Source organism: Anomaloglossus baeobatrachus, chromosome 2 (genome assembly GCF_048569485.1).
Source record: "Anomaloglossus baeobatrachus isolate aAnoBae1 chromosome 2, aAnoBae1.hap1, whole genome shotgun sequence".
NCBI classification, from domain to species: domain Eukaryota; kingdom Metazoa; phylum Chordata; class Amphibia; order Anura; family Aromobatidae; genus Anomaloglossus; species Anomaloglossus baeobatrachus.
The window spans coordinates 713,899,306-713,913,558 of NC_134354.1; the positions used below are offsets into that span (position 1 = coordinate 713,899,306).

The window sequence follows — 14,253 nt, forward strand, 5'->3', positions numbered from 1 at the left end:
CCGTATCCAGTCGGACAACGCCACTGCCGTCGCATACATCAACCAAGGCGGCACTCGCAGTCGTCAAGCCTTCCAGGAAGTCCGACGGATTCTGCAGTGGGTGGAAGCCACAGCTTCCACCATCTCCGCAGTTCACATCCCGGGCGTAGAAAACTGGGAAGCAGATTTTCTCAGTCGTCAGGGCATGGACGCAGGGGAATGGTCTCGTGTTTCGAGAGATCTGTCGCCGCTGGGGAACGCCGGACGTCGATCTCATGGCGTCACGGCACAACAACAAAGTCCCGGCATGCATGGCACGGTCTCAGGATCACAGAGCTCTGGCGGCGGACGCGTTAGTTCAGGATTGGTCGCAGTTTCGACTGCCTTATGTGTTTCCTCCTCTGGCGATGCTGCCCAGAGTGTTACGCAAGATCAGGTCCGACTGCCGTCGCGCCATTCTCGTCGCTCCAGACTGGCCGAGGAGGTCGTGGTACCCGGATCTGTGGCATCTCACGGTGGGTCAACCGTGGGCACTTCCAGACCGCCCAGACTTGCTGTCACAAGGCCCGTTTTTCCATCTGAATTCTGTGGCCCTCAACCTGACTGTGTGGCCATTGAGTCCTGGCTCCTAGCGTCTTCAGGGTTATCTCAGGATGTCATTGCCACCATGAGACAGGCCAGGAAGCCTACGTGCGCCAAGATCTATTATAGGTCTTGGCAAATCTTCTTATCCTGGTGCGCTAATAACGGTTTTACTCCATGGCCGTTTGCCTTACCCACTTTTCTTTCATTCCTTCAATCCGGAATGGACAAGGGTTTGTCACTTGGCTCTCTCAAGGGCCAAGTATCGGCGCTCTCCGTGTTTTTTCAAAAGCGTCTAGCCAGGCTTCCGCAGGTCCGCACGTTCCTGCAGGGAGTTTGCCACATAGTCCCACCTTACAAGCGTCCGCTGGAACCCTGGGATCTTAACAGGGTGCTAACGGCTCTTCAGAAACCACCTTTCTTTCGAGCCGCTGCGGGATGTCTCTTTATCACGTCTTTCGCAGAAGGTGGCCTTCCTAGTGGCAGTCACATCACTTCGGAGAGTGTCTGAGCTAGCAGCGCTGTCATGCAAAGCCCCCTTCCTGGTGTTTCACCAGGATAAGGTGGTTCTGCGTCCGGTCCCGGAATTTCTCCCTAAGGTGGTATCTCCTTTTCATCTCAATCAGGATATCTCCTTGCCTTCATTTTGCCCTAATCCAATTCACCAGTGTGAAAAGGATTTGCACTCTTTGGATCTTGTGAGAGCACTCCGGCTCTACGTGTCTCGCACGGCGCCCCTGCGTCGTTCAGATGCGCTCTTTGTCCTTGTCGCTGGCCAGCGTAAGGGCTCGCAGGCTTCCAAGTCATCCTTGGCTCGGTGGATCAAGGAACCGATTCTCGAAGCCTACCGTTCTTCTGGGCTTCCGCTTCCTTCAGGGCTGAAAGCCCATTCTACCAGAGCCGTGGGTGCGTCCTGGGCCTTGCGGCATCGGGCTACGGCTCAGCAGGTGTGTCAGGCAGCTACGTGGTCTAGTCTGCACACTTTCACGAAGCACTATCTGCTTCGGCAGACGCCAGTCTAGGTAGGCGAGTCCTTCAGGCGGCGGTTGCCCACCTGTAAGAGGGGGCCGTTTTTTCGGCTCTTTGATATTGAGGTATTCTTTTACCCACCCAGGGACTGCTTTTGGACGTCCCAATTGTCTGGGTCTCCCAATGGAGCGACAAAGAAGGGAATTTTGTTTACTTACCATAAATTCCTTTTCTTCTAGCTCCTATTGGGAGACCCAGCACCCGCCCCTGTACCCTTCGGGCTGGTTGTTCTTTTGTGTACACATGTTGTTCATGTTGAATTGTTCTTTTGGTTCATGGTTTGCAGTTCTCTGAACATCCTTCGGATTGCATTTACCCTAGACCAATTTATAAGTTTCCTCCTTCCTGCTTTTGCACCAAAACTGAGGAGCCCGTGATCCACGGGAGGGTGTATAGGCAGAGGGGAGGGGTTACACTTTTTAAAGTGTAATACTTTGTGTGGCCTCCGGAGGCAGAAGCTATACACCCGATTGTCTGGGTCTCCCAATAGGAGCTAGAAGAAAAGGAATTTACGGTAAGTAAACAAAATTCCCTTCTTCTCTTTGAAAAGGGGAGGGTTCAGACCTGGGCCGAGGAGGAGCAAAATAGTATACAGATATTACCGCACGGGATCATAGCTGATTCTTTTTGTGAGGTAAAACATTTCCTTGCCTGTGTGTTGTGGTGTTTTGTTTTTTTTTGTTTTTTTTTTAAGTTTTACCTCAAAGAAAGAATTTTGCTATTCCATCCTGTAATGTCTTTACACCCTTATGCTTCCTCCCCTGTCTAGGAGCTGCGGTATGTTTAGACCATGTCCCTATACAGTCAGACACGGCCATTACACAGTATATAGCAGGGACACATATATAAGATTAGCTCAGCACAGGAACATTATGTTTAAACACATCTAATTGTATAAATTATTATAATAATATATCTATTGATTAAAATGTACCATACTTTGTTCATAAGAAAACCTTTTAAGGGGTTAATTAAAGAATAATGTAGAGGCTCTGGTATGTCTGCCTTGTGTATACCTGCACTCTGCACAGGGAAGGCATGCTATAGTTGTTTTGTTATGAGCAGGTATATATACAGTGTATATTTTTCCTGTTATTTATTTATTTATTTATTTATTTATTTGTTTCATCAGGGAGTTCTTGTATCAAGGGGAAAGACCATATTAATGGCTGACGCAGATGGAGCTACCAAGTTTGCTGATCTAGAACATGTGGAAGCCGGACTCAACAGTCTGAAGCCCTGGCCAGTAAGCTATCCCTCTTCTGTACTGTATACGTTTACAAGGTGTCTAATGCATGGCTTGTTGTGATGGGATCTAAGGAGGAAAGAGGCCATACACATTAGAGGAATGTCCGCCCAATCTGCCGATACCAACAGGACCGTATAATTCTATTTCCTCTATTCTGATATTATTTCTTCCACCTAGTCTGCTTTCTACGATTACTACATGAAGAGTGTTTTTGGTCCACACATACACAGTGCTCTCCACTGAGTGTAGCATCGGGGCTTCCAACCACATACTGTCTTTTTGGAACTCAAACGGAAAGCCCAACAGACCCTGATGGGGCCATTTATAACTATAAGGCCCACAAAGTTCCTTCGGATTCTGTAGATCCTTAATCCAAATAGGGCCTCAACATATTGCTCAGTAGAGAGCATTTTTTTATGGCTGAACCCAGCATCATCCAGCTACCATTAAACACCATAATTAGTTGATGCTCCACTCAAAGTTTGCCCTGGCTATGGGCGTTATATGGCTGAGCATGGAGTTGAAGAGGAATGAAGATATATAGATATATAAACACACACAGCTCCACAGATTGGTCAGCAGCAGCTGCTGACCATGTCGGATGGAAGAAAAGTGGGCCCATATAGGGCCCCCAGCATGCTCCCTTCTCACCCCACTCTTGTCGGTGGTGTTGTAAGGTTGAGGTATCCATTGCGGGTACGGAGGCTGGAGCCCACATGCTGTTTTCCTTCCCCATCCCCCTCAGGGCTCTGGGTGAAGTGGGATCCTATCGGTCTCCAGGCACTGAGACCGTGCTTCATCCACAACTCCTGTGGAGCCTGCTGGATAGGAGCCGGGTATCGTTCAGGGACATGGCCCTGCTACTTGGAGGTACTCTGTATCCCTGTAGGGACGCGCACAGCAACACTCCAGCCTTGCTGGGTGTGCTAGTGCACCGGGGACCACGGCGCTGACCGGGTTTATATGTGCCATTACACACTCAGCGTTGCTGAGTGTGTTTTATGTATAGGGACTGCCGCACTGACCGCCGCGGCCATGGAAACACTGCGGCGCGGCTGGGACTTGTAGTGCGCCGGGGACTTTCACGCCGGCCGCGCTTTTACGGCGGCCGCGTTTATTACTAGAGTCCCCGGCTTTTTGCGGCCTAGTTTCCTTTCCTCCCGCCCACAGCCCTGACAGGCAGGGGAAGGGCGGGATGCTGCACAGAACGAGCAGCACTGAGGGCTGGAGCATGCTTTGCATACTCCACCCCTCTCACTGTGCACAGTGCGGGCACCAGTTCCCGCACTTTCTGGGTCACGCCCACGGCTCCCTCCTCTCCTCAGGACGCCGGCAGCCATTCCTGTCAGCTCCTCGGACGCTGCAGAGGGGGACAAAGTCTGGGAGACCCAGGCAGGGACTCTGGTGGCCTCACAACCGCTTAGGCGGGTGGTAAGCAGCACCTGTGGTGCTAGCCCCATTGTGCAGTAGTGTAACATTATATGTTTATGGTATATATGTTTTACACTGTATGGTGCACAGCTGATTTCTGGCTATATACCCTATTGTGTTACTCAGGGAAGATAATAGCATGGCGCCCACAAAAGGCAGGGGTGCCAAAACACAGGCTTATTATGCTGCCTGCGCCGCATGTACGACCCCGCTACCGGCAGGTTCCACTGACCCTCATTGTGTGCACTGTTCGGCCCCTGTGGCACTTACTCAGCCGGAGCCTCTGCTAAGAGGGGCCCAGGGGGAGCCACCTGCTAACACTGTTCAGGTGACGGGGACGGAGTTTGCAAAACTCTCTGAGACTATGGCTAAGATACTAGAAGCCTTGCAGTCCAGGCCGGTATCTCAGCACAGGGACTCTGTTGAATCTTGGTTCCCTGGCCCACCTCAGCTGGACCAACAATGTCCTCCCGGGGTATCTCATGGATCCCAGGCTGAGAGTTCTGACACAGACCCCAGCCCCAGACCGACTAAGCGCGCTCGCTTAGATTTTCCCTCGACATCATCATATTGTGCAGGGTCTCAGAGGGGGGAATCTCTGGTTGTTGATGCGGAGACAGCTGATCAGGATTCTGATCCTGAGGCCGCTCTCAATCTTGATACTCCGGACGGGGACGCCATAGTGAACGACCTTATTGCGTCCATCAATCGTATGTTGGATATTTCTCCCTCAGCTCCTCCGGTGGAGGAGTCAGCTTCTCAGCAGGAGAAATTCCGTTTCAGGTTTCCCAAGCGTACACAGAGTATGTTTCTGGACCACTCTGATTTCAGAGAGGCAGTCCAGAATCACCATGCTTGTCCAGATAAGCGTTTTTCTAAGCGACTTAAGGATACACGTTATCCTTTTCCCCCTGACGTGGTCAAAAGTTGGGCTCAGTGTCCCAAAGTGGATCCTCCAATCTCCAGACTGGCAGCTAGATCCATACTTGCAGTGGAAGATGGGGCTTCACTCAAAGATGCCACTGACAGGCAGATGGAACTCTGGTTGAAATCCATCTATGAAGCTATCGGCGCTTCTTTTGCCCCAGCGTTCGCAGCTGTATGGGCGCTACAAGCTATCTCAGCAGGTCAAGCGCAAATCGACGCAGCCACACGCACGTCCGCGCCACAGGTGGCGTCCATAACCACTCAGACGTCGGCATTTGCGTCTTACGCTATTAATGCTGTCCTGGACTCTGCGAGCCGTACGGCGGTTGCAGCCGCCAATTCGGTGGTACTCCGCAGGGCTTTGTGGCTACGGGAATGGAAGGCAGATTCTGTTTCCAAAAAGCGCTTAACCAGTTTGCCAATTTCTGGCGACCGATTGTTTGGCGAGCGTTTGGATGAAATCATCAAACAATCCAAGGGAAAGGATACATCCTTACCCCAGCCCAAACCGAACATACCCCAACAGAGGAGGGGGCAGTCGAGGTTTCGGTCCTTTCGGGGCGCGGGCAGGTCCCAATTCTCCTCGTCTAAAAGGCCTCAGAAAGATCAAAGGAACTCTGATTCATGGCGGTCTAAGTCACGTCCTAAAAAGACCACCGGAGGTGCCGCTACCAAAGCGGCTTCCTCATGACTTTCGGCTTCCTCAATCCGCATCCTCGGTCGGTGGCAGGCTCTCCCGCTTTTGCGACACCTGGCTGCCACGGGTAAAAGACCGTTGGGTGAGAGACATTCTGTCTCACGGTTACAAGATAGAGTTCACCTCTCATCCCCCGACTCGATTCTTCAGGTCCTCCCCGCCTCCCGAGCGAGCCGAGGCTCTTCTGCAGGCGCTGGGCACTCTGAAGGCAGAAGGAGTGGTGGTCCCTGTTCCTCTTCAGCAACAGGGTCACGGTTTTTACTCCAACCTGTTTGTGGTCCCAAAGAAGGACGGGTCTTTCCGTCCTGTCCTGGACCTGAAACTGCTCAACAAACACGTAAAGACCAGGCGGTTCCGGATGGAATCCCTCCGCTCCGTCATCGCCTCTATGTCCCAAGGAGATTTCCTTGCATCGATCGATATCAAAGATGCTTATCTCCACGTACCGATTGCCCCAGAGCATCAGCGCTTCCTGCGCTTCGCCATAGAAAACGAACACCTGCAGTTCGTGGCACTGCCGTTCGGCCTGGCAACAGCCCCACGGGTTTTCACCAAGGTTATGGCTACTGTAGTAGCGGTCCTCCACTCTCAGGGTCACTCGGTGATCCCTTACTTGGACGATCTCCTGATCAAGGCACCCTCTCAAGAGGCATGCCAACACAGCCTCGACGCTACCCTGGAGACTCTCCAGAGTTTCGGGTGGATCATCAATTTTCCAAAGTCAAATCTGACACCGGCCCAATCACTCACATACCTTGGCATGGAGTTTCATACCCTCTCAGCGATAGTGAAGCTTCCGCTGATCAAGCAGCGGTCACTTCAGACAGGGGTACAATCTCTCCTTCAAGGCCAGTCACACCCCTTGAGGCGCCTCATGCACTTCCTGGGGAAGATGGTGGCAGCAATGGAGGCAGTTCCTTTCGCGCAGTTTCACCTGCGTCCTCTTCAATGGGACATCCTACGCAAATGGGACAGGAAGCCGACGTCCCTCGACAGGAACGTCTCCCTCTCTCAGGCAACCAAAGCTTCCCTTCGGTGGTGGCTTCTTCCCACTTCATTATCGAAGGGGAAATCCTTCCTACCCCCATCCTGGGAGGTGGTCACGACGGACGCGAGTCTGTCAGGGTGGGGAGCGGTTTTTCTCCACCACAGGGCTCAGGGTACGTGGACCCAGCAAGAGTCCTCGCTTCAGATCAATGTTCTGGAAATACGGGCAGTGTATCTTGCCCTGAAAGCGTTCCAGCAGTGGCTGGAAGGCAAGCAGATCAGAATTCAGTCGGACAATTCCACAGCGGTGGCATACATCAACCACCAAGGCGGCACACGCAGTCGGCAAGCCTTCCAGGAAGTCCGGCGGATTTTGATGTGGGTGGAAGCCACGGCCTCCACCATCTCTGCAGTTCACATTCCAGGCGTGGAAAACTGGGAAGCAGATTATCTCAGTCGCCAGGGCATGGACGCAGGGGAATGGTCCCTTCACCCGGACGTGTTTCAGGAGATCTGTTGCCGCTGGGGGGTGCCGGACGTCGACCTCATGGCGTCCCGGCACAACAAGGTACCGACGTTCATGGCACGGTCTCAAGATCCCAGAGCTCTGGCGGCAGACGCCTTAGTTCAGGACTGGTCGCAGTTTCAGCTCCCTTATGTGTTTCCTCCGCTGGCACTGTTGCCCAGAGTGTTACGCAAGATCAGGGCCGACTGCCGCCGCGTCATCCTCGTCGCTCCAGACTGGCCGAGGCGGTCGTGGTACCCGGATCTGTGGCATCTCACGGTCGGCCAACCGTGGGCACTGCCAGACTGACCAGACTTGCTATCTCAAGGGCCGTTTTTCCATCTGAATTCTGCGGCCCTCAACCTGACTGTGTGGCCATTGAGTCCTGGATCCTAGCGTCTTCAGGGTTATCTCAAGACGTCATTGCCACTATGAGACAGGCTAGGAAACCAACGTCCGCCAAGATCTACCACAGGACGTGGAAAATTTTCCTGTCGTGGTGCTCTGCTCAGGGTTTTTCTCCCTGGCCTTTTGCCTTGCCCACTTTTCTGTCCTTCCTTCAATCTGGACTGGAAAAGGGTTTGTCGCTCGGCTCCCTTAAGGGACAAGTCTCAGCGCTCTCTGTGTTTTTCCAGAAGCGCCTAGCCAGACTTCCACAGGTACGCACGTTCCTGCAGGGGGTTTGTCACATCGTTCCTCCTTACAAGCGGCCGTTAGAACCCTGGGATCTGAACAGGGTGCTGCTGGTTCTTCAGAAACCACCATTCGAGCCAATGAGAGATATTTCTCTCACGCCTTTCGCAGAAAGTGGCTTTTCTAGTAGCAGTCACTTCACTTCGGAGAGTGTCTGAGCTAGCAGCGCTGTCATGCAAAGCCCCTTTCCTGGTTTTTCACCAGGACAAGGTGGTTCTGCGTCCGGTTCCGGAATTTCTCCCTAAGGTGGTATCCCCCTTTCATCTCAATCAGGATATCTCCTTACCTTCTTTTTGTCCGCATCCAGTTCACCAATGTGAAAAGGATCTGCACTTGTTAGATCTGGTGAGAGCACTCAGACTCTACATTTCTCGTACGGCGCCCCTGCGCCGCTCGGATGCACTCTTTGTCCTTGTCGCTGGCCAGCGTAAAGGGTCACAGGCTTCCAAATCAACCTTGGCTCGGTGGATCAAGGAGCCAATTCTCGAAGCCTACCGTTCGGCTGGGCTTCCGGTTCCCTCAGGGCTGAAGGCCCATTCTACCAGAGCCGTGGGCGCGTCCTGGGCTTTGAGGCACCAGGCTACGGCTCAGCAGGTGTGTCAGGCGGCTACCTGGTCGAGCCTGCATACTTTCACGAAACACTATCAGGTGCATACCTATGCTTCGGCGGATGCCAGCCTAGGTAGACGAGTCCTTCAGGCGGCGGTTGCCCACCTGTAGGAAGAGGCCGTTTTACGGCTCTCTTATGAGGTATTATTTTACCCACCCAGGGATTGCTTTTGGACATCCCAATTGTCTGGGTCTCCCAATAGAGCGATAAAGAAGAAGGGAATTTTGTTTACTTACCGTAAATTCCTTTTCTTCTAGCTCTAATTGGGAGACCCAGCACCCGCCCCTGTTTTTTTGTGTACACATGTTGTTCATGTTGTTTGGTTTCAGTTCTCCGATATTCCTTCGGATTGAATCTACTTTAAACCAGTTTATAATCTTTTCCTCCTTCTTGCTTTTGCACCAAAACTGAGGAGCCCGTGGGAGCACGGGGGGTGTATAGGCAGAAGGGGAGGGGCTTAACACTTTTAAGTGTAATACTTTGTGCGGCCTCCGGAGGCATAGCCTATACACCCAATTGTCTGGGTCTCCCAATTAGAGCTAGAAGAAAAGGAATTTACGGTAAGTAAACAAAATTCCCTTCTTTATAATTAAATCATTTTATAAATATATATATATATATATATATATATATATATATATATATATATATATATATATATATATATATATATATATATATATATATATATATATATATATATATATATATATATATATATAATTATAAAATGATTTAATTATAAAATTATATATACGTGTGTGTAATAAATATATATATATATATATATATATATATATATATATATATATATATATATATATATATATATATATATATATATATATATAATATTACACACACGTATATATAATTTTATAATTAAATCATTTTATAATTATATATATATATATATATATATATATATATATAATTATAAAATGATTTAATTATAAAATTATATATACGTGTGTAATATATATATATATACACACACACACACACACACACACACACACACACACACACACACACACACACACACACACACACACACACATACATGCACAATATAAATAATTTTATAATTTATATATTATATATATATATAATTTTATAATTATTAAATCATTCTATAATTAATAATTTTATATACACACATATTATAATTTTATAATTATTAAATCATTTTAGAATAATTTTATATATTTGTGTGTGTGTGAAATATATATATATATATATATATATATATATATATATATATATATATATATATATATATATATATATATATATATATATATATATATAGTGAGGTAGCAGCGTTGTTTGGGCAAAAACGTGAGGCAGCAGCGTGTTTACACCAACAGTCTATTTATTGTTGCAGCATAAATAGATCCAATTTCCCACAGTCAAAGTCTCTTCCGGATCACAGCCGGTGCATATAGACAAATTCTTTGCATCAAAAAGTCTTGTTACCTTAGGACCCCGATAACCGCAGGGATCTGTATAAGGTTCTCCTAGGCTGACACTCTTGGCCTGTGTTCACTCCACACAGAGCCAGCCTAGCTCACACCGCATGTGTTAGCTTCACCAAGCCTGGCTCTCAACTGAGACACACCCTGCTGTGCTCTGCATGAGTTTAAATGAAAATGCCGGACATGAGAATTGCTACAAAACCTGGACTGGGAGGAGGGATCGGTCTCCCTGTTACCCTTTGTGCTATACTCCCAGTAATAGCTATAGCAAACTCAGAGGGTTTCCAGACACATTCTGGGGGACACATAGCGGTCTTCAAATATTACCCCTGTCACTGCCTCGCATATCCCCAACCTCAGTTCAAACGGGCGGGGTTGAACTTTTGCCAACATACAGGGACCTCTGGACAGGGCATCCGCATTGCCCTGCAACCTACCAGCCCGGTGTTCCACAGAAAAGTGAAAGTTCTGCAAGGAGAGAAACCACCTGGTGACTCTAGCATTTCTCTCCTTAGCATTCCTCATCCAGACCAAAGGGGAGTGGTCTGTCACCAGGCGAAAGTGTCGCCCCAGCAGGTAGTAGCGTAGGGATTCCAGAGCCCATTTTATGGCCAGGCACTCCTTCTCCACTATGCTATAGTTATTCTCTGCCGGGGTGAGTTTTCTACTCAAATAGGTGACCGGGTGCTCCTCTCCATCTACCTCCTGGGACAGAACCGCACCCAGACCCACCTCAGAGGCATCTGCCTGTACTATAAACTCCTTTTGAAAGTCAGGGTTGACAAGGACAGGCTGACCACATAGGACTACCTTTAGCGCCTGAAAGGCTTCCTCTGCTTGTGTATTCCAGTGGACCATGACCGACTTCTTCCCTTTTAAAAGATCGGACAAAGGCGCCGACCGTCCAGCAAAATTGGGTATGAATCGTCGGTAATACCCCATTATACCCAGAAAGGCTCTTACCTGTTTTGTGGTAAGGGGACGAGGCCAGTTTTGAATGGCTTCGATTTTGTTTACTTGTGGCTTGATAACCCCTTGGCCTATCACATACCCCAAGTAACGGGCTTCTTTGAGACCCATAGCACATTTGCTTGGATTCGCCGTCAGACCAGCCGCTCTGAGCGAATCCACTACCGCTTGTACCTGAGATAAGTGGGTGCTCCAGTCACTGCTATAGATGATGATGTCATCCAAATATGCGGAGGCATATGGTTGATGGGGTTCTAACACTATGTCCATTAATCTCTGAAACGTGGCCGGAGCCCCATGTAAACCAAATGGCAAGACGACATAGTGATAGAGCCCCCCTGGCGTGACAAAAGCGGTCTTTTCTTTTGCCGCCTCTTTCAGCGGCACCTGCCAGTAACCTTTAGTGAGATCGAGAGTCGTGAAGTACTGGGCCCGTCCCAGTCTCTCTATCAGCTCGTCGACCCTGGGCAATGGGGTACATATCAAACTTCGATACCTCATTTAACTTTTGGAAGTCATTACAGAATCTTAAAGAACCGTCTGGTTTCGGGATCAGCACAATGGGACTGGCCCATTCGCTCATGGATTTTTCAATAACCCCTAGTTGGAGCATCTTTTTTACCTCCTCCGCAATGGCTTGCCTACGAGCCTCTGGTACCCGGTATGGCCTCAGGCGTACCCTTACTTGAGGCTCGGTGACAATATCATGGTGGATTACGGTTGTTCGGCCTGGTAGGCTTGAGAACACATCCGTATTCCGCTGCACTAATCTCCGAGACTCCCGTCTCTGCTGTTTTGAGAGAGAATCCCCTATCCTTACTCCCAATTCATCATCAGGGGACTCCTTCTTTGTTGTTGTCAAGGCACCTGAAAAGGTTAGGTCCAACGTTACGTCAGCCACCATACATTCCCTGTCTTTCCACGCCTTCAGCAGGTTTACATGGTAGATTTGCTCTGGTTTTCTTCTACCTGGCTGATACACCTTATAGTTTACTTCCCCCACTTTCTCCCGGATCTCATAGGGACCTTGCCATTTGGCTAAGAACTTACTTTCTGCAGTAGGTATTAGGACTAAGACACGATCTCCCGGTTTAAAAGACCTGACGGAGGCCTTTCTATTATACTGAGTACTCTGGGCTGCCTGAGCATCCAGCAAATGCTCTTTAACAATGGGCATTATTGCCGTGATACGATCCTGCATACCCATAACGTATTCCACTGTGCTTTTGTGAGGGGTGGGCTCCTGTTCCCAAGTTTCCTTAACTATATCCAGCAGTCCCCGCGGATGTCTGCCATACAGTAACTCAAATGGCGAGAACCCGGTGGAAGATTGTGGGACCTCGCGGATAGCGAACATTAAATAGGGCAATAACATGTCCCAATCTTTCCCCTCTTTGAAGACCACCTTTTTCAACATAGCCTTTAGAGTTTTATTAAAACGTTCCACTAGACCATCAGTCTGGGGATGGTACACCGACGTGCGTAGCTGCTTGATCTGGAGGAGTTTGCACAGTTCCTTTGTAATTTTAGACATAAAGGGAGTGCCCTGATCGGTCAGGATTTCTTTGGGTAACCCCACGCGACAGAACATAGCAAACAACTCCCGAGCAATAAGCCTCGCCGAGGTGTGACGTAGTGGAATGGCCTCCGGATAACGTGTCGCGTAATCCATCACTACCAGGATGTGCTGGTGACCACGGGCTGATTTTACAATGGGTCCGATCAGATCCACAGCAATCCGCTCAAAAGGCACCTCTATAATGGGTAAAGGTATCAGAGGACTACGGAAACGGTGCGTTGGTGCGGTCAACTGACAAACTGGGCAGGACTCACAGAACCTCTTAATTTCTGCGTCAATCCCTGGCCAGTAAAACCGCTGAAACATGCGTTCCCGCGTTTTCTCTTCACCTAGGTGCCCACTCATTAGGTGGTTATGAGCCAATTCCAAGGTCTGACGGCGGTACGGCTGAGGGACCACCAACTGTTCCACTATTTCCCCCCGGATTGTATCAACCCGATAGATCAACTCTCGCTTTAGAGCCATGTAGGGAGTTTCCAGCCTGGCACCAGGCCGCTGGGGTACCCCATCAATTACCTGTACATTTCCACGTCCAGGAGCCAATGTGGGGTCCCGGAGCTGTGCTGTTCCGAAATTATCTGGAGACACGTTCAACTCCGGGATTGCCTCGGGTGGCTCAACCTCTCCTGCCATTACCTCTAGGGGGAACCTGGCAGGGTTACACTCTGTCCCTATACTGGTGACCCCTACGGCAGGTATCCCTGAGTCGGGATCGTCCGGCTCAGGGCCTGGTTCAATCATACACTTCGGAGGGCTAGGTCGCCTCCCACATAATGTCCAGAACAGGGGCAAGTCTCTTCCCAAAATAACAGCATATGGAAGTCTTTTCATCACCCCCACTTCATGTTGAACCTCTCCACACGAGGTAGCAATGGTGACCCTTTCCATAGGGTATTCACGTAGGTCTCCATGAATACAAAGTACCCCTACTTTATGTCCCGTAGGGTTTTCCCTGGAGACCAAGGAGGCATGTACAAGAGTCACTACACTTCCTGAGTCCAACAAAGCCTCTGCTGTATAGCCATTAACACGTACTTTGCAGAGATGGGGCTCCTCCCCCATAGTAACAGTGCTTACGGTACAAACAGTATGGGCATACATTGATACCCGGCGAGCGTACCGGCAGTCCATGGGTTCTGATGTGAGTGGGCACTGTGCCATCACATGCCCGAGCTGATGGCACCGCCAGCACATAACAGCAGAGGTGTCCCTGTTTCGGGTGTCTGACTTTGGGGAACCGGGACTCCTGCTGACCTTAGTCTGGGGTTTACTCTCTGCCAGGGCTGAAGACGGGGCAGCACCCGAGGAGGGACGGGAGTCTTTTACCAACTGTGAAGGGGGCGTATCCCTACGGAGTGCCCGCCGTGAAGCAGAGTCCCGGACCAACTCCTGGGTAGCTGTGTAGCGTTCCACCAAATTCACTAGCTGGTCTAGGGTACCGGGGTCCCCCTGTCCCACCCACCGTTGAATGGGGGCTGGAAAAGTCCGCACAAACCGTTCAATCACCACCCGCTCAATCATCTGTCCGGGGTTCAAGG

General features: G+C 49.8%; 1 protein-coding gene across 1 annotated transcript in view; it reads left to right on the forward strand.

Moving 5' to 3' along the window:
• The window catches only part of ALG5 (ALG5 dolichyl-phosphate beta-glucosyltransferase), a 66,009-nt gene that overhangs the window by 19,934 nt on the left and 31,822 nt on the right, over positions 1–14,253 (forward strand). Inside the window, exon 6 of the mRNA XM_075334600.1 lies at positions 2,723–2,836. Within this exon, the coding sequence (XP_075190715.1) occupies positions 2,723–2,836 (114 nt within the window). The remainder of the gene's footprint in view (positions 1–2,722; positions 2,837–14,253) is intronic.